The 24,100-nt window shown below is 45.0% G+C and overlaps 1 protein-coding gene across 2 annotated transcripts in view; it reads left to right on the forward strand.

The window, feature by feature from the left end:
* The first annotated feature begins 1,579 nt into the window (after nt 1-1,579).
* Nucleotides 1,580-24,100, forward strand: part of EHF (ETS homologous factor) — a 30,695-nt gene continuing 8,174 nt past the window's right edge. For both annotated transcript variants that reach the window (XM_003830377.5, XM_055094272.3), the window contains exons 1-6: nt 1,580-1,666; nt 11,642-11,741; nt 15,452-15,697; nt 18,039-18,101; nt 20,561-20,629; nt 20,756-20,824. In XM_003830377.5, coding sequence (XP_003830425.1) covers nt 1,604-1,666; nt 11,642-11,741; nt 15,452-15,697; nt 18,039-18,101; nt 20,561-20,629; nt 20,756-20,824 — 610 coding nt within the window. In that variant the 5' untranslated portion in view covers nt 1,580-1,603. The remainder of the gene's footprint in view (nt 1,667-11,641; nt 11,742-15,451; nt 15,698-18,038; nt 18,102-20,560; nt 20,630-20,755; nt 20,825-24,100) is intronic.

Raw genomic sequence — 24,100 nt, forward strand, 5'->3', positions numbered from 1 at the left:
GTGCTTTCTTCTACAAAGCTTAAAAAGAGATATTATATTATTTTATTTTTATTTTTATTTTTGAGACGGAGTCTTACTCGGCTGCCCAGGCTGGGTGTGCAGTGGCACAGTCTTGGCTCACTGCAACCTCCACCTCCTGGGTTCAAGTGATTCTCCTGCCTCAGCCTCCCAAGTAGCTGGGACTACAGGCACATGCCACCATGCCTGGCTAATTTGTATATTTTTAGTAGAGACGGGGTTTCACCATATTAACTAGATTGGTCTTGAACTCCTGACCTCAAGTGATATGCCCGCCTCGGACTCCCAAAGTGCTGGGATTACAAGCATGAGCCACTGCGCCCGGCCAAAAAGAGATATTCAAAAGCTCCCTCTGACTGTGTGTGCTGAAGGCTGAGTGCTGATGCCATTGCTTAATTAATGTTGTTCATGATCTCCATTTGGGCGATTTGTTTAGCTCCTTGTGGCCCTTTTTGGACTTAGCTTATCATGTGACATTGACAAATTAATGAGAAGTGAGCATGTGATGATGCTTGGATTAGGACAGAAATCACATCTAGGACATCTCAGGCCCTTTCCACCTGGGACCTGAGACCTCAAATCTCTTGGCAGGAGATGAGTGGGTCTACACAGCCCGCTTTTGAGGTAGGTGTGGCTAGCCTCATTTATGCGATGGGAAAACTGTGGTCCGGGAACCAGGGGTTTTCAAATTATGCTCTTTGCCCAGGGCTGGATGTAGGATGTCTGGGGGAGAGGCTAGACTGAGATCTGGGTACACTGAGCCTCCACTTTAGGAGGTAACCTAGAGACTACATCTACTCCCTAAACCGTATTGACTTTTGGAAGTCAACCATTTGGAAGAGTGTGGTTTTGGTTTCGATCGTATCCCAGCAGTCTTTTCTCTGCCCTTGTTAATCTGATTCATGATCTGAACCTGGGCTGGCTGGAGCCTGGCCATGTCACTTTGCAGACCATGGACACCCCTGAGTGCCCTCACAGAACCAGCCAATGGAAAAGTACAATGTCTTCTGGCTTCTCAGCCTTGCCAGCTCCCTCTGGCCTATTTGATACCCCCTTTTATATCAAGGGAGTGAAAATGTAGCATCCAAACTGAAAACGCAGGTTTTTCTTTGGTTTTTATAGGAAAAACAAATTGGCATGAACACTCAGTCAAACCAGCTCAGGCTGTTTGGGCAGATGCCTTTCTTTGCTTTTTTCTGTTTATTTTCCTACAAATCAATGCTTAACTGCGTTGTTATCGGAGCAGAGCAACAGGTGCAAAAAAATAACTCTGCTGCCAACTCAAATGAAAAGGTAGGGCTTATACCCTCTGGGAGGTATTCAGAAGATAACAGAAGCCCCTGCCAGCAACTGAATTAACAGCTCTGTTTACGGTGGGTTTTATGTTAACAACCTGCTCCTGACCCTCCTACACATAAACACACCATTGTCTCGGAGAGAGACATTCAGCCATCCAGACAACCCACTGCTTTATTCTGCCCTGAGTGGAGATTGGTTTTGGCTCAGGCTGCTTTGTGAAACTCAGAAGCATTATCCTCTCTGCCAACTCCACATCCTAGTCAGAGTTTTCTGTGAAGCCAAGGGCATGGGGTTGCCGGAGAGAAGAGGATTGGTCCTGCTTTTAAGCCTAGCTGAAATTCTTTTCAAGGTTGGTCATTCTCAAATGCCAGAGAGGGTTGCCCGGCTCTCTCTGCTCTTGCCCCATTCCATTCACAACAGGAGGTGGGGAATGAGCTCAGATGACTTTGGAAGGAGCCACTATTATTTTGGAAGCCCTGTCCTTGTGAATAGTCCATCAGGGTAGGGCAGCGTCTATGTTTTGTTAACTATTGTATCGCCAGCACCTAGCAAAGTGCCCAGCATCTAGTAGACACTTGGTAAATATGTATGAATTACAGAGGGTCTGAGACAATATTGTAATGGCCGGATAAGCATTTCTTGGTAATAGTTTCTTTCTGCTGAAAGCTGAGAGACTAATTGTCTTCAGTATGAGGGCTTAAGTCCAGGGTAATTAAGTAATCTTTTGAAGGACTGAGATGGAGGTGGGATGGGGTAAGGGGTGGCTTGGCCAGCCTTGAGATGCTCCTGATGCAAGTAACCATCAGAGAGATCCTCTGCAAGTGCTATATTCTGGGGCCAGATTTGTCTGTTCGGCCTTCAGAACTCATACTTTTGAGTATCCAATTGTTGTTGAATTTGACCATTTGGTATCAATAGAACTAAGCAATTCCCTGTTTTATTTCAAGTTGGCAAATAATATAATAGTAGGTTATCTGCAGATGGATTAGAGGTTGAATTCTCTACATTGAATCTTTTGTCTCTATAAGGACTTGCTTGCATTTATGGACATTTCTTTCAAGGCTGGTATCTCCTGGAGTTGATCATCTTGTGGTGGGAAAGGGAAGGGAGGCAAGTGGGTGAGTCTATATAGACCAGAAAATCTCAATGGCGAGAGTGTTCAAGATTTCGTTAAGGGAGGTTCTCAGAAATGCAGATTTTAGTTTACAGATCTGGGGTTTCAGTAGCCAAACACTGTTGAATCTAACAACATGGGGGTACTGAGCATTAGGACCTATTTTATTTCAAGTTGGCAAATAATACAGTGATAGATTGTCCACAGAGGCCCACAGAAAACAAGCAAAACCAGGAGGATGTAAATGTTTGGAAGAAGAGGAGAGTCAAAGCTTCTTTAGAGGCCTCAAAAGCCTCTGTGATGTTTTACAATCTGAAGCTTGCCCTATTCTTAATCATATCTGATGGGTTTGATAAAGGCCCTGGGGGTCATCTTAGGCAAGCTTGTCTTTTGATCAACTTGGGTGCCTGCCACTGTCAGTATGTGCCGCCTAGCCTGGGTCTGACACCAAGACTGATAAAGATCAGCATACTATGTATATTTCCAAATGGCTTACAGTCAATAAAGTGTACCTATAATGGATCCAGACTTGGCCTCCCAGTGCTGCATTATTGGTCATGAAAACCCTTGAAACCCCAGCAATAATACCTCAGATGTTGCCCCTGGGAACGTGAAAAATGTCTGTTTCAAAACACATTATAAGGCTATGAAATTATCTGTGATGTAATCCCAAGAGAATCAAATACATTCCCCAAGCTTGATTCACAATTCAATTCATTTGTAAAAACACAAATGATTGTATGTATTATATTCAGTTGCCTTTCACATGTACATGAATTTTTTTTTCTCTTATTTGGGAGTAGTCCTTTGAAATGACAGTCATATTGAAACAGGAAGTCAGTAAGCTGTTGCAACATCCTTAGGGCAAATGCTGTGAATTCACCTGCTGGTAACTTTGATTAAGGACTGAGAATGGTGTGGGTATCACTGTCATCACAAAAGTAATTATTTAAAAGGACTAATTGCTCCTTTGGCTTCAGAGGTAAAAATGCCCACATGGCAGCCAGTTCTGTGGCAGTTTGGGGATAATGTGGTTGGATGAATAAGGGAGCTAGGAAGAAGGCTGATGGTGGCCTTGACTCTCAATCCCCTGGGGCTGGGGACAGGGAATGCAGATGCAAGCCCTGGTTAAGATCTGCTCCGTGGCCCTGGTGGTTCCCAGTGTACCTTCACCCTTGCAGCAGGAGCAAACCATGCTGTCTGGCCTGAGGTCTGATTCAGGTAAAGCATAAACAATTATGGACCAGTCGATTTCCCAAATACAAAATTAAAATAATTTTATTGAGTCATAGGGGGATAATTTACATTATATATGCATGTATGTATATATGCATGCATATGAATATATATACATATATTTGTATATAAGCTTGATAAAGGTGTAAGGCAGCAGACGGCACAGGGAGAATGCTGTGACCATGTCTAGAATGGGAGTCAAAGTGAAAATGAGTCTTCTCTGGCAAAGCACCCTCTTCTCAGCAGAGAGTGGCCAAGTTCCCAGGTTTTACTGCAAGACAATCTGAGTTTGAATTCTCTTCCAGTTCCAATTCTTTCTAAACTGTGTGACCTTGAACAAGTCACCTAACTCCTCTGTGCCTCAGAGAGGCCATCTGTTAAATGACATAATGCCTCCTAGAGTTGTTGTGAGTATTGATTGAGATAATATGTTTAAGCCAGCAGTGCAGAGCTGGCACATTTTAAGTATTCAGTAAGTCCTAATTACTATAATATAGTTATTATTATTATTTTTAAAGTGTTTAATCCTGAGTCTCAGTAGCCCCATCACTGAGCAAAAGAAAGACCTCCCTCCAGCTGAGCAGGCCCAAGCTGGCCTGCGTTGGTCTCTTCTGGGAGGTTCACTCTGTATATTTAAGAAGGGAGGCCAGTGGAGCAGTCCTTGGGCTTGTTAGGAATCTGGAGGCTGAGCAGAGCCTCCTGGGTCTTGGGATGTGTGGTTCCAGTTCCCTGCCAGTGGCCCAGGGTTTTTTCTTGCTTTTCTGTCCCTATTAGCCCTAGCCCCAATCCGAAACCTTATTCTTTTTTTTTTTTTTTTGAGATGGAGTTTCACTCTTTTTGCCCAAGCTGGAGTACAATGGCGCGATCTCAGCTCACTGCAACCTCTACCTCCCGGGTTCAAGTGATTCTCCTGCCTCAGCCTCCCAAGTAGCAAACCTTATTCTTTGCAGTATTTGAGCATTCTCTGTGCTAAGAGACTCGGAGGAAAGAGAAACCTTTAGCCGTTCTCTACCAGGAGCTTGCGTTTTAGACATGCTGCTCTTCCTGGTGTTTTTTTTTTTTTTTTTTTTTTTGCATCTCCAAACCAGCTATGGTATGTGGGAGTGCAAAGCCTTTGACAACACAGAGCTTAGGAGCATATGCCTTACCACTGCTCTTGGCAGCCTTGGCAATGTGTCTAGTGAGAGGAAGGGGGACAGGAGGGATGGCTTTCGTCCTTTGGGTAAGAACTGTGCCCAGCCAGAGGGGAACATCATGGCTTCTGCAAGCAGGGTCCAAGCCCCGCTGTTTATAGTTCAGCCATAATGGTACGTCTACACAGCAGCTCTCAGAATAGGGAGTGGGGAGGCATGAGATCTAGTCCTAGGCTCCACTGTGCCAGTCAGCCAGAACTGGAGAAGACTGTACAGATAAGAGAGCTTTGAAGCTTTGCTTGAAATGAACTTGGCTCTCAATTTCCTCCTTGAGAGTTCAATAAAATAAAAACTACAAGTATGATTATGATTATTATTATAAAAACCAGCAAACATTTATCAAATACTTACTATGTGTCATGCTTTTCCAAGCATTTTACAGGTATCATTTCATTGTTGTCTTTTGACAACACTTTTCATGTCATCTCTACTTTATAGATGAGGAAACTGAGGTCCTGAGAAGTTAAATAACTTGTCCAAGCTTGCCCCATTAGGAAATTGGCAAAGCCGGGATTTGATCTGTGGCCATGTAACTCCAGAGCCTGGGGCTCCCAACCATGATCCTGCTTCTGAGGAGTCTACTCCTACCACAAGGATGTCCCCAGTGCCAGCCAACACAGTTTAAACAGAGACTCATGGGCAGACCCTCTAATAAGCATAGACATTGACTAGACACTTGCTACATATGAGACATTATGCTGGGGACTTTACAAATAATCTCATTTAATCCTCATATCAGCTCCACCTTCCAAAGTGGAATTTTGTTATGTGGGGAGACTGAGGTGGTAGAGAGGATGGAAATTCTCCAAGGTCAACATAGCCCACCAAGCCACAGTACCAAGATTTCAACCCTGGCCGTGTGAATCACGAGCGCTTATTCTTTTAAGAGCTTCCCTCAAGACATGTGGCACCACGGCCGGGCCCGGTGGCTCACGCCTGTAATCCCAGCACTTTGGGAGGCCAAGGCAGGCAGATCACCTGAGATCAGGAGTTCAAGACCAGCCTCAACATGGAGAAACCCCGTCTCTACTAAAAATACAAAATTAGCCGGGCGTGGTGGTGCATGCCTATAATCCCAGCTACTTGGGAGGCTGAGGCAGGAGAATTGTTTGAACCTGGGAGGTGGAGGTTGCGGTGAGCCGAGATTGCGCCATTGCACTCCATTCTGGGCAACAAGAGCGAAACTTCATCTCAAAAAAAAAAAAAGACATGCGGCACCACTAGGCTGCTTTTCAAGCTCCTCACACTCTTGAATGTGTCCTCTCAACTCAGCTTTTAGTGGAATTCAGTCTCTGTGGCTAGGCTTTACCTTCTGCTATGCCCATATTTGCCACTGACCAGCAGCCAAAATAGGAGACTCTTAAACTTTAGGGTTAGACCAAGTGCTCTGTTCCCCCTGCTCCCCTTCATTGGTCCAGGCTGTGCATGGTGGTCAGGGTGGTGCTTTTCTGGAAGCAAGCCCTTGACGAAGCAAGCCTGGAGAAGCAGGCGCATGGGGCTGGGATGTGTCTCTGTGTGGCTGGCACAGAAGCAGTCCAAGTCCTTGGCAACTCAGGGCACTGCGGGAGTTTGTGTGTACCTGAAACTGCCCTTAAAAGAAGTGAGATGCGGAGGCTGGCCTATCTCCCGCCATGTCTCAGGCTGTGGTCATTTAGCACAGAACAGTGCTTTCTTGCTGCAAAAAGAATTTCAGATTGGCCAAGCCCCAGTGGCCCATAATTTTAGGGGAGCTGATGGCACATTGTAGGGGACTTGCTGCCTAAGGCTAAATAGGTCCTGGCAAGAAGCCTGGCATGTTGTACTTGCCAGTTCTTCAGTCTATTGGGTAGCACACAGGGCTCCTTCTCTTCAAATAAAGAGTACAATTCTGCCCCACAACTGTGAGTCTTACAAACTTCTGCACAAAGAGGTGAAGTTTGGGACAAATGTCAACCTCTGGATAATCAGTAGTGTCTCAAAATCAAATACACTTCCCTCCAATTGTTCCTACCTATGAAAAAGGACAGGGGAATATATATGAAAAAAATCTCAGGATAATCTACATTTCATTTCACTCCTTTTTTTTTTTTCTTTTTGAGACAGAGTCTCGCTCTGTTGCCCAGGCTGGAGTGCAGTGGCTCGAGCTCGGCTCGCTGCAACCTCTGCCTCCTGGGTTCAAGCGACTCTCCTGCCTCAGCCTCCCGAGTAGCTGGGATTACAGGCATGCACCACCACACCCAGCTAATTTTTGTATTTTTAGTAAAGACAGGGTTTCACCATGTTGGCCAGGCTGGTCTCGAACTCCTGACCTCAAGTCATCCACCCGCCTCGGCCTCCCAAAGTGCTGAGATTATAGGCGTGAGCCATCGCACCCGGTCACACTTCACTCTTTGAGTTTGAAATAAGAGGTATAGTTTTTCTTTGTGTGTGCAGTTTTTAATAGCTCAGGTAATAATTTATACTATCTCCCCAGAATACATACCACCTGGGAACAGACAAAGGTGGCTCTGATACCCAGTGTATTCTCTTAAACCTTCACAGATCAGGCAATTACTCTATAGGTACCAGGCACTCTGCTGTGGGCTTTGAGGTGCCTTGTCTCATTTAACCCTCCAGCAAGCCTATGCCTATTCTCCGGGAGAGGAAATGGCACCCAGGAAGGCTAAGGGACAGCCTAAGTTTGTCACGTCAGTAAGAGCAAAGCCTGAGCTGTCTGCCTCCACAAGCGTTTAACCAGTATTCTCCACTGGGGGTGGTTTTTGCCTCAGGGACATGGTGTGTGTGGAGGGGGTGCTGCTGGCATCTAGAGGGTAGGGGCCAGGGGTGCCGCTAAACATCTTACAATCCACAGGCCAGCCCCCACAGAAGGGATTGTCCACATTTCAGTGGTGGAGAGGTTGAGAAACTCTGCTTTTAACCACTACCTAGGGTGGCTGAGGATTCCTCCTCTGCCTCCCCATCCGAGGTTCCTGCCTCCAGCAGAAGATGGGGAGAAGTAAGTTCTTTTCCCAGCTTGCTTTTGACTCCCAGGGTGGAGTCATTCTCACTTAGGCTCTGAACTGGGGATTCAGTCCTGGAAGAAATAAAATGTGTTAGAGAACACCTTGAGAATTAATGTTTAAAGAAGGGAAAGGAAACTGATTTTGATGGGGGACATGTTTGCCAGGGGCTAGACAAGACATCTTTAGACCCATTATAATTATTTATCTTTCAAAACAGCCCTTAGGCTTAGGAGAAACAAATACTCCCCCGCAACCCCCTCCAGCTCTCCCATTTCTAAACCAGTGCGAGAAATGGAGGCTCAGAAAGGTTAACGTGCTCAAGGTCACATGGCTGAAAGATGGGACCTAGAGTCTAACCCAGGAATCTCAGGTTCTGAAGTCTCTACTTCCACACATTTGATGGTATTTTTTTTTTTAAGGAAAATAATGAAAGCTATGCTGAAAGCAAAGTAGGGAGCTGAAATAAGAGCATTCAACAATTCCCCTACTTTCTAATTAAAAGGATTGCTTTTTATACCCCAGAAAGCAATTACTATATACCACAGAAAGTCTACATTAGCATATGGGGGTGTGGGTGAGTTCGTTATAATAAGGTTTTTTTACAATTCTCAAGTCACATTTGTTATCCACAATCTCATTCCATCTCAACAGTCCTGTGAGGCTGTTGGGGCAAGTGTCTTCACTCTACGCCTGAAAAACTGTGCCTCAGAGGAGGGTAGGACTCGGCCAAAGGCCTTCTGCTACACTGGCCCTGGGCCTCATGTGCCCACCCTGAGGACATCTTTCCCTGCAGCTCCCTGCCCAGTTGGAAATGCTGACCTTCTTTGCTTACAAGCCCAGGTGAGCTCAAGCGAACTCTGACTCACTAAGGGTTAAGCCACACAAACTCTTTTATGAGTGGAAACCACTTAATGTGCCCTATAAAAAAGGGTCCCTCACCATGCTGGCTGCTTTCCCTTGGAAAGGGAGTGCCAGCAGGGAGCAGGGCTATGCACAGGCCATCTTTTTGCAGGAAGATGGTGATGGGGCAGCTGCCACCCTGTAGTCTTAAAGGCATCTCTGGGGGTTGGGAGAAGTTCTGGATGCTTCCAGAAGGTCATGGTGGAAAATGACGTCGGCCCTGAGGAGAGGGGCTTGTGGGCATTTGGCCACAGGTGGAGAACTGGCCCATATTGTTCTGCAACATTTATTAAATTCTTTTTTTTTTTCACTACTTGCCAAGCTCTCTATGTGCATGACCTCATTTGATTCTTACAGCCCTTTGAGTTTGGTGTTGTTCCCATTTATCAGGTACAGAAAGTGAGGAACAGAATGTTTGCGGCTAGACAGATTTGGCACTGGTTCAGGGTCACCCACAGTAAGCAGGGGAGCTGGAATCTGAGCCTGCATCTCTCCAGCTCCAAAGCCTGGGTGCACAGCCTCCACGCCACCCTGCTTTCTGCTTGTCAGGAAGCATAGCTGGCCCAGGCAGGTGCTGCCACTGAAATGACCACTTTGAAACAACCCTGCAGGCAAATCCTTGTGAAAGAATTTTAGAGAAGCCTTTCCCTGCCTGTCCTCCCTAAGCCTGGAAGGCCAATCCCTCCATGCAAATGGGCTGGGCTCTGAGCTTCAGCCCTTTCAGGGTTAAACAGTAACCTTTCCACTGCTTGTGGTTGAGCAAATGCTAGCAAGGAACAAGCCCAGCCTTGAGCAAACAAGACACTGGGCCCTGGGCCCCCCTCCTTCCACCAGCCACCCGGTCTGGGGACTTAGTGATTTTCTTTCGTCTTGAAGTTCCCAATCTGATTTCTTAGCTTTAGGGCAATTGCTCTACAAAGTTGGATGGGAAAATACCCAGTTATTATGAAAAAGAAAAGAAGGTTTGACTTGAGGTTGTTTTCTTTCTCTGAGGGTGAGAATCAAAGAGGTTTTCAGAAAGGGAACTTATGATCAGTATAGTCACCATCTGTACATTTTCAAGTGGGGAAACTGAGGCCCAGCATCATTTCTGGTTCAGGCTATCCACAGAGCTAGTGACGCTCCTCATCATAACACCTGACGTGTATTCATGCCCTACTTTGTGCCAGGTGCTCGAGGTACAGAAACTCATTTAGTCTCCAATCAATGTACAGATGAGGTATGAATAGCTGCATTTTGCATATGAGAAAACTGGGGTTCAGAGAGGTTAGGTAACTTGTCTGGGTGAGTACTAACCTTAGCTAGTAAGTAGGAAGGCTTGGAATCGACCCCAGCTCTTCTGGCTTCAAAGCTCCTATACATGGTGCCAGGACATAGAATCCAGTCCTCCTATCTTCCCACCCAGTGGCTCTTTGCTGTTATAATGTCCATCATCCCTACCCTGTCTTTCCTTCTCCACCTTCTACTTAGGCTAGATTCAGTCCTAATTATTTACCAAGCAACAGTGATGATGAAGCTAATAATCATCATACATGTTTGTGTGTAGCCTAGTTCAACCTTTAATTACTGCTCTCTCCCCAGCACCTAGAATAGTGCCCAGCCCATTATTGGGCTGATAAATATTTGTTGAATAAATGAATACATGAATATATTCGTATGCCTTTTGCAGACCCCTTTTCTCCCCCAGTAGGCCCTACTCAGAACAAGAGGAGCGGTAGCTAAATTAGGGGAAGGAATGCCAAGGGCTGAAATTCCTCTGGGTTGGCAATTTTAATCCTGTGGACATTGGTAATACCCGAGGATGCAAAATTTCCCCAAAACAAGCAGAAAATTTTCCATGGATTGCTGCTATAAAGCTGAATTCCTCTCCCCACCCCAACATTTTATAAAGAGCAAGTGACTTTTACAGCCTCTGGGTATTGCCCAATAGCGATCTGGAAACAGGCTGCTCTTCGTTTAAATGACTGAACACACGGTTGGGGATCCGTTCTGAAAGGTGGAGGGTGCCCGCTTGGGAATAGGGACATTATAAATACTGGACAATTGAAGACAATATTTCTGAAGTGTAAAATGTTTGCATTGTTATAAAATAAACCCAAACAGGCCCATGGAAGAAATCTCTTCTCCCAAGTCCTTTACTGAAAAAATGATCCCACAGGCTGAGAAAGCCACTTTTACTTAGGTCAGCTTGGAAACCCACTAAGTTCTCCAGGTCTCTAACAGGAGAAAAAAAACTGGTTATAATTGTTACCAGAAAGGAAAAATTTTTTTCTTTACCAGAAATGGGCAGTGTCTGTCAGAGAAACCAACTGATTCCTGATATTATCACAAAGCCAGATACTTGAAGAGCTCTATTAAAATATGACTGAGGCCCTTTGATGACCAGCCCAGCCTGTGGCAGATACCCGCACTGAGGAAACTTGTTACTGGGTGTGCAGGTGCGATTGCAGTCCGAGCTCCCACACAGGTGCTGGGGCTGTGCTGCCACCAGCTTGGATTTTCATTGATTGAAATTGCACTTTAAATACTTTAAATAAAATCTCCTTGGCATTTTCACTTTTGTAAAAAAAAAAAAAAAAAAAAAAAACCGCTTGGATGCCAGCCAGCCTCGCCCTGGGAGCAGGTATTGCATTTTCCTCCCGCTTCATTCCTGATCAGAGATTATTCATTTATGAATGGGTGGCTGTAAAAACTTGCCTCATGCATATGAAAATTGAACCTGGAAATTTTTAATTGCTGTGAGTTTTGCTTTTACAAAAAACGCTTTGGCAATGGGTGGCAGGCAATGGGTGGAAGGACAAATTCTCTATTTTCTTCCTAAATTTACTCTGTGATCTGCACTTTCAAATGACATTTGTCCAAGAGGCACTGACTGAACAGGCTGTTTGATCCCCTAACAGATCATGATTCTGGAAGGAGGTGGTGTAATGAATCTCAACCCCGGCAACAACCTCCTTCACCAGCCGCCAACCTGGACAGACAGCTACTCCACGTGCAATGGTAAGAGGGCCCGTGGGTGTTGGTGTCACTGCTGTGCTGTGTGGGCTCTTTGCTTTAATTCCTCTCACAACCTAATGTTTGAAAAATATAGGCTTTACAGCAGAAGATGTGGGACAAGAAGGAATGGAGAAAACTCAGTTTTGGAGTTCCCTACCAGCCCCCAGCGTTCCAGACAAAAGCTCGTTTGAGATATTCTATTGCCTCCTCCCAAAATTCAAGGTTCCAGATTGACAGCCTGGCAGTGAAGGGGGGTAGAAGAGATGCCTAAAGGAAAGACTCTCTGTTGGAGCTTTTAATAGTGTTTTGCTGGGATATCAAGATAGGCTAGGAGAGAAAGGGTATGTGTGTGTGTGTGTGTGTGTGTGTGTGTATGTGCGCGTGCATGGAGGTTAGGAAGGAGAGGGTTATAGCAGTTCAATCTTTCTTTTTTCGTCTTCCAGTGGCCTCTCTTTGCAAGGGGAGAGGAGATTTGTAAGGAGAACAGGTGTTCTCCCTAGAGCTTTAATCTAGAACACGTCTATTAGAAGAAGAGGGGACCTGGTGGTGGGGCGTATAGAGGGTTTGGTGATCAAGCCTGTGGCTTCCTGAATCAAGTTGAATCCCTGAATCAAGTTGAATCTCTGAATCAAGTTGTTGCTGAATCGGGAACCCCATACCCCAATTTGGAGCTCTCCAGTTTAGGCATTCAGCTGTGCATCCAACAGCAGTGAGTTTAGGGAGCTCTGGGCCTCTTCCCAATCCACACCCACTGCTAATCTGCCTGCCAGAGGCTCTGCTGTTCAAGTTTGCTTTGAAATATGGAGATGGTTTGTTGGTGACCAGAGCTTGGGAGGAGGCAGAAGTGGGAGGATAATGGGAGAGTTATTCTGCAGCGAGTGCTAATCCATGTGGAGCTCCACCTCTTTTAATTTGGAATCCTAGTCAAACATGGTTGAAAGGGTGAGCAGGTGAGCTTCCCTTACTTGGTCACCTGTCCCCCCAAACTGCTGCACTTTCTGGGCAGTTGCATTTTCTGTTGTGGGCCTCAAATACCCTGTGAGGACCCAGAAAGTGGATTCCAAATAAAACTGGAAGTCTTTGGCATCCCCAGGACCCTGGCCTCTCGATGAAGGCAGCATTTCTCCTGCTTGCTCTGGAGAAAGCTGGGGAAATGTGTTCAGCAGGAAGTAGAACTGGGGTGCCACTTTTATTTCTTAAATTCCAGAGACCTCAAAGAAAGCTCAGCCTTGATTGAGACTGAAGAGGAAAAGGAGATCAGTTGAATGGCAGAGAGGATGTGAACTCATAGGAATTTTTATTGTTTCTCCTGAAACTTCAGGAATTTGTTGGGTTCTCTGTCTGATGCGGAATCTCCCCAGTCAGCTTCAGACAAAAATCCCTGATTCTCCCAAGTTTGAACAAGATACACTAGCAGGGACTATCTTTTAATCTAGACCGTATCAAGTTTGCAGATGAGATTATTCTAGATGTGCTGTTAGGTTATTAAAAGTTGGTGCCTCTTGTTGTCAAAACCAGAGCTGTACTGTCATAGCAACACAATTATTTTAGAAAAAGAAAGATGAAAGACTTGGGGAGCCACAAAATATATATCCCATCCTTAAACAGCTTTATTTGTGGGGCACCAAAAATTGGGGGAAATGGAAAGATCCAGCCCAAGGTCTGTGTATTTGGGACTATTTCCATATAATTAGATTTTTAGATTAGATTGTTCCATTCCTCCCCCAACCCCTGACTATTGGCTTCCTCTTTAGAGCCCACGTTGTGGGCCAGGGGCTGCCTTTGTTTGGCCATGAGGTACGAGGAGCTAAGTGCATACTGTGAGTGGTGGGTATTACTAACGGCAGTCACCTCTGTGTGCTAGATAAACTTGACCTCCTGCTCTTAGTGCTTCTGAGGTGTGGAAGCCATGGATGGATTCTGAATGAATGAGGAAGAAGAGGGATTGGGTCAGAAACATTTCCCCTTCAGTCTCTCCTCTGAGGGTGTTGTGGGCTGGACCATGGGTATTATGGGAGTTAAACCTTTCTGAGGCCTTTAGCTACTTGTAATTCAATAGACCAGCAACATCAGCATCACATGGAAGCTTGCTAGGAATGCAGAAACTCAGGCCTTGCCCCAGACCTGTTGAATCAGAATCGGCATTTGAACAGTATTCCCTGGTGATTCACGATCATACTAAAGTTTGAGAAGAACTGATCTGGCGTGACCTTGAAGAAAAAGTTAGAGACAGTTTTCTTGCACTACATTTTCTTCTACTGGTCCACCCTTGAGTTTGTTGGAATATCCATGTGTCACGTCCTGTTGGATTTCCCCTGCTTCAGCTTGGTGGGATGCAATAGTCTTTGCCCCTTGCCCCTTTCACTCATCTTTCCTGAAAGAGAGTTCCTTCCCAACATCTATTTCCAAGGGAACTGTAAGCTCTCTCAGCCCTGTTACATGCCCTCAGATGCTGGCTTTGTCTTTTCCATTGCCCCAGAACTTCGGGCAGACTATGGAATGTTTTTTTAAGTGAGCATGAGTCACATATACAGATGGTTAGCACATATTAGGTTCAGCAATATTTATCCAGTTTAATGAACTGCACTTCTTCATTGGTATCTGAATGTACCATCTTGTGAATGTACCATCTTTTAAATGTACCTCCCAACTCCTCAGATGCCTACCTTATTTCTTCTTCAAAAATACATTCCATTAAATAAATATATGGTGAGCATCTACTATGACAAAGTCTCTGAGGTCATTTTTTAGGTGATACAAAGACAAGTAAAACAGTCTGTGACCTCAAGCATACAATTTACAAAGGAGAATAAGACGGCACTTAGAGACTTGTACAGAAAAGCAGAACATGACAAAGCCATTAGAAATACCAAGCATGTCTCCTGGAGGGTAAGAGGACAGTGAGCCCTTGAAGCAAGTTGGGGGGATTGGGGATGATTTTACAGGGTGGTCAGAGTTCAAAAGATGGGTAGGAATTCAACAGGAGTGAGAGGTAGAACATAAGCTTAGCTGAAAGAACAGCACAGAGAAAAGACAAGTTATTGGTTATTTGAAGAAGAGTTAGTGAAGAGCCTCAATGCCTAGCTAGGCAGCTTTATACCTAATTTCAGTGGGTGATGAGGACTACTAAAGCTAACTGAGTAGGGAAGTGACATCATGATAGCTATAATGACTAGGCTGGGGCAGTGGGATATCAGTCCAGTTAGCAGATCAATAATCTGGACCACTTTGAGGAAAAGCAAAGGCATCATAGAGAAAAGAACCTTAATTTCAGGCCTTATTTTTAGTTGAAAATGGTCTGAGTTTGGTGGTGTGTGTGTGTGTGTGTGTGTGTGTGTGTGTGTGTATAAGAGAGAAAAAATGAGAGAGAGTGAGTGAGAGAGAAGAGGAAGAGAATGATTTGGGTATGGACAATAAGCTAATAAATTGCTGAAATGATAGCAATGCTCTAGCTTTCATGATATTTTACTTTAGGGGAGGTGGGGGATGAGCTCTGAGCACTTCAGCTCTCTTGTCCTCATCCAGTGTCCAGGGGTAGGTAGCAGGCTAGGGAGGACATGAAAATGCATTTCTGCTCCATCACCCATGCTGGCACATACACGGACTGTGGTTATGTCTCTGAGATATCTGGCAGCCAACAGTACATCCCTGTGTCAGATACTATGGCCAGGAACAGCCAGGGGTCACTCATGAGGCTGCCTCCTGTTTTGCAGTTTCCAGTGGGTTTTTTGGAGGCCAGTGGCATGAAATTCATCCTCAGTACTGGACCAAGTACCAGGTGTGGGAGTGGCTCCAGCACCTCCTGGACACCAACCAGCTGGATGCCAGTTGTATCCCTTTCCAAGAGTTCGACATCAACGGCGAGCACCTCTGCAGCATGAGTTTGCAGGAGTTCACCCGGGCGGCAGGGACGGCGGGGCAGCTCCTCTACAGCAACTTGCAGCATCTGAAGTGGAATGGTGACTCTCTCTTTCTGTGTCTCTCCCTACCCTGCTAGGAGCCAGCTGGAAGAATAGAGATTCTGCAGATGACAGGATTCTTTGTCAGGGACAAGAAAGAGTGGTCTCACCTCCAAATTACCATGTCCCAAGACAGGGAAATGGAAGGAAGATGAAAGGACAGGATTGAAGCATAGGGTGCCTGGTGTGCCTAATCCCTTATAAATGCCAGTGTAATTTAATTCTTTCCTTATGGTGATAATTTTCAAGAAGACAAAAGCTGGCTAGGAATTCGTAGAATACTTACTATCCTTGGAAAATGTTTTCTCTCCTTTGCAAACAGTCCAGTCACTTGCTTGTTAAAAAGATCATCATGGTTACAAAAAAAAAAAAAACAAAAAACAAAAAACAAAACAAAACAAAACCACACACACACACACACACACACACACAAAGAACCTTCTAGACCTAGGTTCTTAAGATAGGGTCCTAAGGGTGGTAAGAAGATATATGAAATTAGAACTATGTTTGTGTTTTGGGAGGGGAAAAAACTCACAATACTTCAGCAGATTCTTAAAACGTCTGTAACTTAAAAAAAGGGTTAGAACATATGGTCTAGACATGTGTATGGGGAATGTTTCTGTGGTGGTTTCTGGAATTTCTGTTGCCCTAATGCCCCAGATGTCTCTCTGAGGCTTCCCCTAGCACAGGGATGGGCCACCATTCCAGATGTTGTCCTTGAGTGGTAGATTATTCATACACGAACATATCCTATACTGACATGTAAGACCTAGTAGGGTGGACAACTGACCTTGCAGAATGGTTTTGACACTGGCATAAGGTTCCCCTGATAGTGGCTGTAAAAATCTAGCTCTTCTGAGAACTATGGGCATCCTGAAAAGTAGCAATATTTAAGAACAGGGAGTTGGCCTGTCCACACTGGAAAAGGCATTTATGTCTTGGTAGAACCCATGTTTGGGCAAGTAACTGGGACTTGGGCGGCATGAGCTCCAGGGCTGTGAACCAGAGTCATACCCTGGCAACAGCCATCAACACTGAAGAGGACCTGGGGCCTTGCAGCAGAGCTTGTGGCTGCGGTGGCCATTTTAGATGATGTCATTCAGCTCCCTGGCCATGCCCTGCTTCCCACCCACCTCACATTGGTGGCTGCTCTTTTTTCTTTGACTAGAATCAAACCAAACAAGGATCTATAAATAACCCTCAGGGATCTTCAAAAAGATCAGACTTACACTTGAAGAATTAAAAATATTTACCTCCACCCCCCAATTAAATCCACTCCTTTAAAGCTTTGCCCTGATTGAGGTCTGAGGCAGGGAGGCCTGGGAGGTGCTGTGGCCATCTTAGACCTTCTGTCTCTGACTTCCCATGACTTGTTTGGTCTCATCGCATGCTGCTGTAGCCTCTGAGTTCCTAACGTCCAGGCAGATTTCTCACTCTTTTGTTGTTTGCCTTTGTGTAGACTTTCTATTAACTAACATTTATTGAGTATTTACTTATACTAGGCACTGTAAGTGAATTAATTCATTTAATAACTTTATGACAAAGTAAATATTGTGCCCATTTTACAGGTGGGAAGACTGAATGTCAGAGAGGTTAAAGGCATGGCTTCTGCTCTTGAGATGTTTAGAATCTGTCTGGGGAAGAAAACAGACTAGATTCATATGCATTTACAAATATATATATATATAAGCATACATATATATGCTTTTATATATGATAATGGGAGAGGAGTTGCAAGCAAACAAGGTCATGTGATGTGTACTGCTTGTACATGTGCTGAGGCATAAATAAGGAAAGAGTCACCACATTTTATCCAGACATATCTCACAGATTGGATGTAATCATGATGGCTTTGATTAGATTTTAAATCAAAGAAGAATCAAGCTAGTTAAAAAGGTTTTTCCCTACATTTTCATTTTCATATCATATCTTAGTATGGGAAAGCACCTTAGAAGTCATCTAGTGATCTTATCTAGTTTAATCTTGTTACAGATGGGGAAACTGAGACCCAGAAAGGTAAAGTGCACACACCTTCCTCATAGCTAGTAGTTGAAAAACTGGGCTTCTGAAGTTCTATTTCCACCATACTGAATGCCTTTACTATACCACATCAAATAATTGCTTCTAAGGTAGTGCCTTAGATTCCCAATTTTCTGGGGTCAGAGACTGCAGGCTTGAGTTTGTAGAGGCTGACAGAGAAACCACCTCCCATAAACAAACATAGGTGACCAGGCAGTAGGATGGCAGAAGCTCTGCAAAGATGCCAGTTCTGTCCTTATTTAAGCATCCAGTTCTGGCTCCATCTGGGCCCTCTCTGACTATCCCAATCTGTCCTTCACAGGCCAGTGCAGTAGTGACCTGTTCCAGTCCACACACAATGTCATTGTCAAGACTGAACAAACTGGTGAGTAGTAGTGGACAAAGGGAGCCAACCTAGCCTGGCAAAGCTCCGGGGAGGACAGTTGGGAGAGGGCAAGAGAGAATGTGGGGGCAAGTTTTTGCAGGAAACACAGGGAGGCCTTTTCCCTGGCTGTCTCTGATGGGCCACCCCCACCATGAATCTCATTCTTGCCCTTGCGACCAGTGACTGCCACCTATTTCCAATTTATAGACTTATGGGGAGCCACACTTCTCTGCCTCCTACTCCTGGTTGTGGCATCATCCAGACCTCAGGCCAGTAGCCAAGGAAAAGCAGAATATATGGTGGGCCTCCCCACCTTAAAAATTGTCAGGGGAGTGGCCAAGTTTGGAAAGAGAAGAGGAAGGGGCAATGTCTCCTCTTCTCTCCCTCCTCCCTTGATGGGTGTGTGTTTCACAAAAAGGGTGAATATACTAACTTGGTGTTGTAGTTAACAAATTTTTAGGGGCCCCGGGGAGCTTCTGCAGAGATGTACAAAGGTACCTGCAACCCAGCTCCTGCCTTAGGTGTGTTTTTATATGAAGGACAAAATGCTGGGCTCTGAGCAGAGTCTACAGTCCCATAGCATCTACATTCATTTTCGTTTCCTTTCCCCTGTCCTAAGTCTCTCTCCTGGAGACTGTCCTCCAAAGTCCATGAGCCATCATAAAACCATGCAGCAACTATTGCTCCTAAGTCACTCCCCATGTTCATGCCTGGGAGCCTGGGAGCCACGTGGGCCAACCAAGCTTTCCACGGACCTCCCTGAGGATGTGTCCCAGTCACCAAGGACAGAATTTGACCTGCAGGTGATTTGTGAGTCACTTGGGGCCAAAATTGGCCCATGCAGTTATTTACCCTTTCATAAGTGGGCTGGCCTACCATTATTAAAGAAAAAAGCAATAGCTGCTAAGCATGCGAATTAGGCTTTGCTAGCCCTGCCTTTCTCTTCAGAGGCCAGGGGATGGGCCATCTGGATGTTCTGTGCTTTACAGGCCTGGCCTTGCCCTAGAGATGGATGCAGGACTTGGTCAGGAGGATGGCACCCCCTCCCCTGCTTGACCTGTCAGATAGCCCCACCGAAGGAGCCAGGGTAATACTGGAGAGGTCCCAAATAACTTGATAATTCCTTCTTGACCATCCAGACATTCTTGTGTTGCCAGTTCAGAAAAGCTGAGTGGAAGGGTGGAGAAGAAGGTCCACCCTAGGCGGAGGGGAGAAGAAGCTCATAGAGGGGCCAACACCCCCAAACCTCTTTGGTTCAGTTTGTTTTCAGAGACAACAACAGGTGTACAAGGTGACCCAACAAGGAGAGAGGGTGTAACCCCAAGAGATTTGGCTTGGGGTGTCCAAACATGTAGCTATTAGCTAAAATACCGGCTAAATCCCTATGTCGTAAACACGAGGACTTAGCCAGTAAGTCAGGTTTTGTATCATTTGTGCTATAAAAACAAAATGAAACTCAGTCAGTGGCTTACACCCCGGCCCAAAACTCAGAACCCAGCAAGGAGGGGAGCTGAGGGTAACCTAGGTCTGCGGTGAGGAGAAAGCAGGAAGTTTCTGGTGAGGACGAGGTGAGAGATCTTACAGCTTTTGGCTAGCCAAGAAACAAAATGCTTCTGTTGGAGACCAGCCCAGATCTGGGGGTTGTGTGGGAGTTGAGCTCCATTTGGGGTAGGTGGAGGGGAGTTCCCTTTGAATCTGAAATCTGAAGAGTCAGTCAAAGTGAGAGGTGCTTACCGCAGCACACAGAAGAAAGAGAGAGAGAGAGACAGAGTACAAGAGCACTTCTTTTCTGCGATGGGGAAGTGGGGCTTCACTCTTAAAAGGAGTTTGTTTGACTTAGTAACACAGTCCACCCCTTCTCCTTGGTTTTGTTTTGAGAATTTTATGTCATCCTTTAAGCTAATTGGAAAAATCCTAGAGGGAGGGGGCTGTCACCCAACTTGGATGACAAATCTCTAGATTTCAGCAACGAAGAAACTGTGATAAGATTGACAAGACTCTTCCTGAAAGAAATATCATTAACCCCCCAAGGCCTCATTAATTATTTATTATACATTTAAATAAATTTATCCCTAACAAGGCCTTCCCCCCACCACACTCTAGGGTAAAAATATTCTGGTGATTATGCAGTAGAATGCAGAACAAAGCCAAGCCAGGTTAGGAAAATTCCCAGGAACCACTTGGTCTAGGACAGGTTCCCATTCTTGCAACTTCTCTCACTTCCCTAAAAATGCAATAGGTACAGAACACATGGATGAGGCCATTTCCCTGAGGATGCTGAAAGGAAAATTAGACAACATTATTATAAAGTAACGCAGCTGAAGCAGAATCATATCCCTTGTCTCTGAGGACCACTCCTCACCCCCCATACTTTGTTGATGAACAATGAATTAGAAAACGCAGCCTCTTCTCCCTGGGGAAAATGATTGCTGACTATTCTCCTTCTCTATTTTTTGTAGAGCCTTCCATCGTGAACACCTGGAAAGACGAGAACTATTTATATGACACCAACTATGGTAGCACAGTAGGTAACTAACTCCCTGACACTTAAGGCCCTTTACATTCTTATTCAGTTTGTCTAAGAGCCACAGTGTTCTATTGTGAGGTGGGGGGAGGGGGTGCTCTAAATGTCCTTTATCTTTTCATGGCCACAGATTTGTTGGACAGCAAAACTTTCTGCCGGGCTCAGATCTCCATGACAACCACCAGTCACCTTCCTGTTGGTAAGCTGTCATCACATCTGAGGCTGGGTATGCCTAATGCTTAGGGAGAATCAGTGGGAATTACCAACACTCTACATTTCTGCCTTGCTGGAGTCTTTCTAATTAAAGGGCTAGGAAAGGGATGGGGTTACCATGAGACGAGGTTTGCTTTTGAGGCAATATTTGTACATCGAAGATGACCCGTAGGGATCCTCTAGGCAAAATGTTGGTCTCCTGCGAAACTAGTCACTCTGTTGTGACAATAAAAGTTGTTTAGGCTTTTCTTTATTTTCAACGAAAACTTACTCTTGCAATGTAGCTGCTAAAATTATTCATATTTGGGTATACTTATGGGAAATAAGGCTATATTTAATTTTCAACAAACTACATTTGGCTTTAGAGAAAGAATACCTCATAGTGAAATTCAAAGGTCCGTGAACCTGTAGTGATGGTTTCTGGGTGAAGGGGTAGCCATTGGAAACTTCCAGAATCCCCACAGTTACACTATTTTGTCAGTTTTTAAGTCTAATTCCGATGACTCATCAGTGCTCTCTAATCAGTCAGAGCACCTGCATTTTATGAGTTACGTTCACTTTAGCTGCATTTGGTTAAGCTTGGATGCAACTGGGGCTATCCATGCTCCTTAACCAAGGTTACACTGGGTGAGAAGTTTGGGATGTTGGGAGTCTGGGAGAGGGGATTTCAGATTACCACCCCCACCTACAAATAGGTGCATTGGCGTGTACAGTGTGGGAAATGGTTGAAAGAGGATCTTATGGTTTCCCGTGATCTGAGTACGAACTTGTGGATCTCTTTGGGTCTATGAAAAGGCACTTAGACATCAGTCACAAGTGATAGTGCCTCTCTCCTGGAATTAAATTTGGAGCAACTTCAGAAATGGGATTTAATTGGGTCTTTGTGAAAGAAATTAGTCTGCAACCCTTCCTTCCTCTTTTTTTCTGTTTTTGTTTTTGCTTTTGAGAACTGAAATAATGAAAGGTTTTGGTTTGAGGTTTTGTTTGGTTCAAGCCCTTTAAATGAGATGGGGCTGGCAGCCAATGTAAATGCTTCTGGAATTGAGGTTAAGAGCTGAGGCCAGCATAGCTCTCGACTTCTCCTTCCCCCAGTAGTCCTTAGCATTATGTGTCACTTGAAGTATTTGTTAAAATTAGGGAATAGATCAAACACTGGCAAGGCTTGGCTGTGTATTTGCTATTCTGGGGGCACTGAGCCAACCGGGGTAAAATTTCTGTGGCAATCATTGCTACTCAGTCAAGACCATGGGGTTCAGGGCTGAGGAAACTTCCCAAGTCACACTCTGAGTTCCTCTGCGACTTCCTACAGTGTCATCTCCCACATCCTTCCATCCTTCCATCCTTCCAGTTGGGTCTTTGACTTATGGCAAAAAATTCCAACTAAGAATAAAGCTGAACCAACCACTTCCTGAGCCTCAGGGGCTAGTAGGTCTTGAGGCACCCGGGAAACCAAAACATCATAGTTACAGCTCTGCCGCCCTGACAGCCGGGCCATCCTCTTTTCTACATCTTGACTTACACCTTCTAGAATCTCAAAATCAATAGGGGCCTTAGAGGCCAGTTTCTGCTTTTGCATTTGCAGTAGCAAGGAACTCGCTCTCTCCTGAGTCCACCGATTGTATTTTTCAATAGTCCTTCTTAAGATGGGCTCAGGAATCTTCTCTTCTTACCCTTCTGATCCTTGTTTGCTGCAGCTCCCCATTTCTATCCTGTGATTGTAACCCAGGCTGGAAAATGAGATCAATCACCCAGGCCCTAAAGAATCAATGCAGTCTCTGGGGTTGGTGTATTCATTGGGGTAATAGCCCTTCAGTAGGATAGTTAATTACAGCCTTATATGGGTCAGTTTCTTTCAGAATAGTTTATAGTCTCTACTGCATGGAACCAGAACCCCCGGAAAAACTTTGGTCATTTGCCTGAGTCTTTATATTTCGAGCTCACATGTAATTGAATGCAGTGAAATATCTTTCTATGTTTTAATGCTAGTTACCAGCTGAGCTAAGGCGAGGCCCAGCGTAAACTGATGCCCTCTGTGATAAACGCAGGTGGGGAAATAGGCTTTGTTTTGATTTCTCTGTCATCTGCCCATTTCATAAAATGCCCGCTGCCAGTGTCCTGTTCTGCTCGACAGTCCTCCAGCCTGTCATGCCAGCTCGGGCTTGATGTGTTTATCCACTGACTTGTTGAGCCTAAAGCTAGGGTGGCACGGTCTATTAGAACACTGAAATTTGTATATCCCGTAAAGAAATGGCTCACAGCTGAATCATATGCAAATGCTTCTAATCTTTGCTTCTTGCGAAGCAGCTTAGCTGAAGTCACGCTCTCTCACTTGCATCACAAACCTGTGGCTTGTTGCTGCCCCTGCCTGGACTGGATAGGACCTTGGCCTGGAGTGCCTGGGAGCCAAGCAAGAGAAAGCCAGGCTGGACAACTTCTCCAGGGCAAGCCATTATTTTATAAGAATGAATCACTTAACCACATGGCTAACTTCAAAGGTCTTGACTTTTATTCTAGGGCAGAAGGAGGACACATATTAAAGAGAGGTTAAAGATCAAAAGATATCAGTGGTAAAGCAGGCCAGTGATTCCATGGCTTACCCCTGCACACCGCAACAGGCAGAGAGGTCTGGAAGAAATTAGGTTCTTCTTTTGCCTTTGACTGCTTATTCCCCTTTATGATGATGGAAAGATTTTTATTTGGGGATTAAAAAAAGAACGTTCCTAACTGGGTGGAGCCTAGCTTGGGTAAACGGCTGACAACTCAAAGAATATTTCCTTATGGTTTATCTATTGTAGGGGTTTTAGAGTCCATGGACTGCTGCATGGGCCACAGCCCCCTGAAATTGTTGACAATTTCATGTGTACATATATGTGCATTTTTTTCTGAGGAGAGGGTCCAAGGTTTTCATCTTATTCACAAAGGCACCTGAACTCTGAAGTAACTGATTCTAGATCAACTAGGAACCCACAAACAATAATTGAGGCCAATATACTGAGAGACTCTTGTATTTTTCTGAATTCAACTCCTGGCTCTGAAATAATGGCCCTGCATCCCTCCTGGATGTCATTTGAAAATGAGCTTTGCTTGTGGCCTGCTGGGTAAATGCCACTCTTTGTCTGCAGTACAACGTGGCCCTGTCAGAGTGATGTATCACTTGGAAACCGGGGTGGATGCCAGACCTGTCGCAATATTGTCACATCCTGATGGGATGTTGCAACCTCACCCTGCAACCTACAGGGAGGGAGAGTGAAGTCTCCTTGCA

This window comes from Pan paniscus, chromosome 9, assembly GCF_029289425.2.
Source record: "Pan paniscus chromosome 9, NHGRI_mPanPan1-v2.0_pri, whole genome shotgun sequence".
Lineage (NCBI taxonomy): Eukaryota > Metazoa > Chordata > Mammalia > Primates > Hominidae > Pan > Pan paniscus.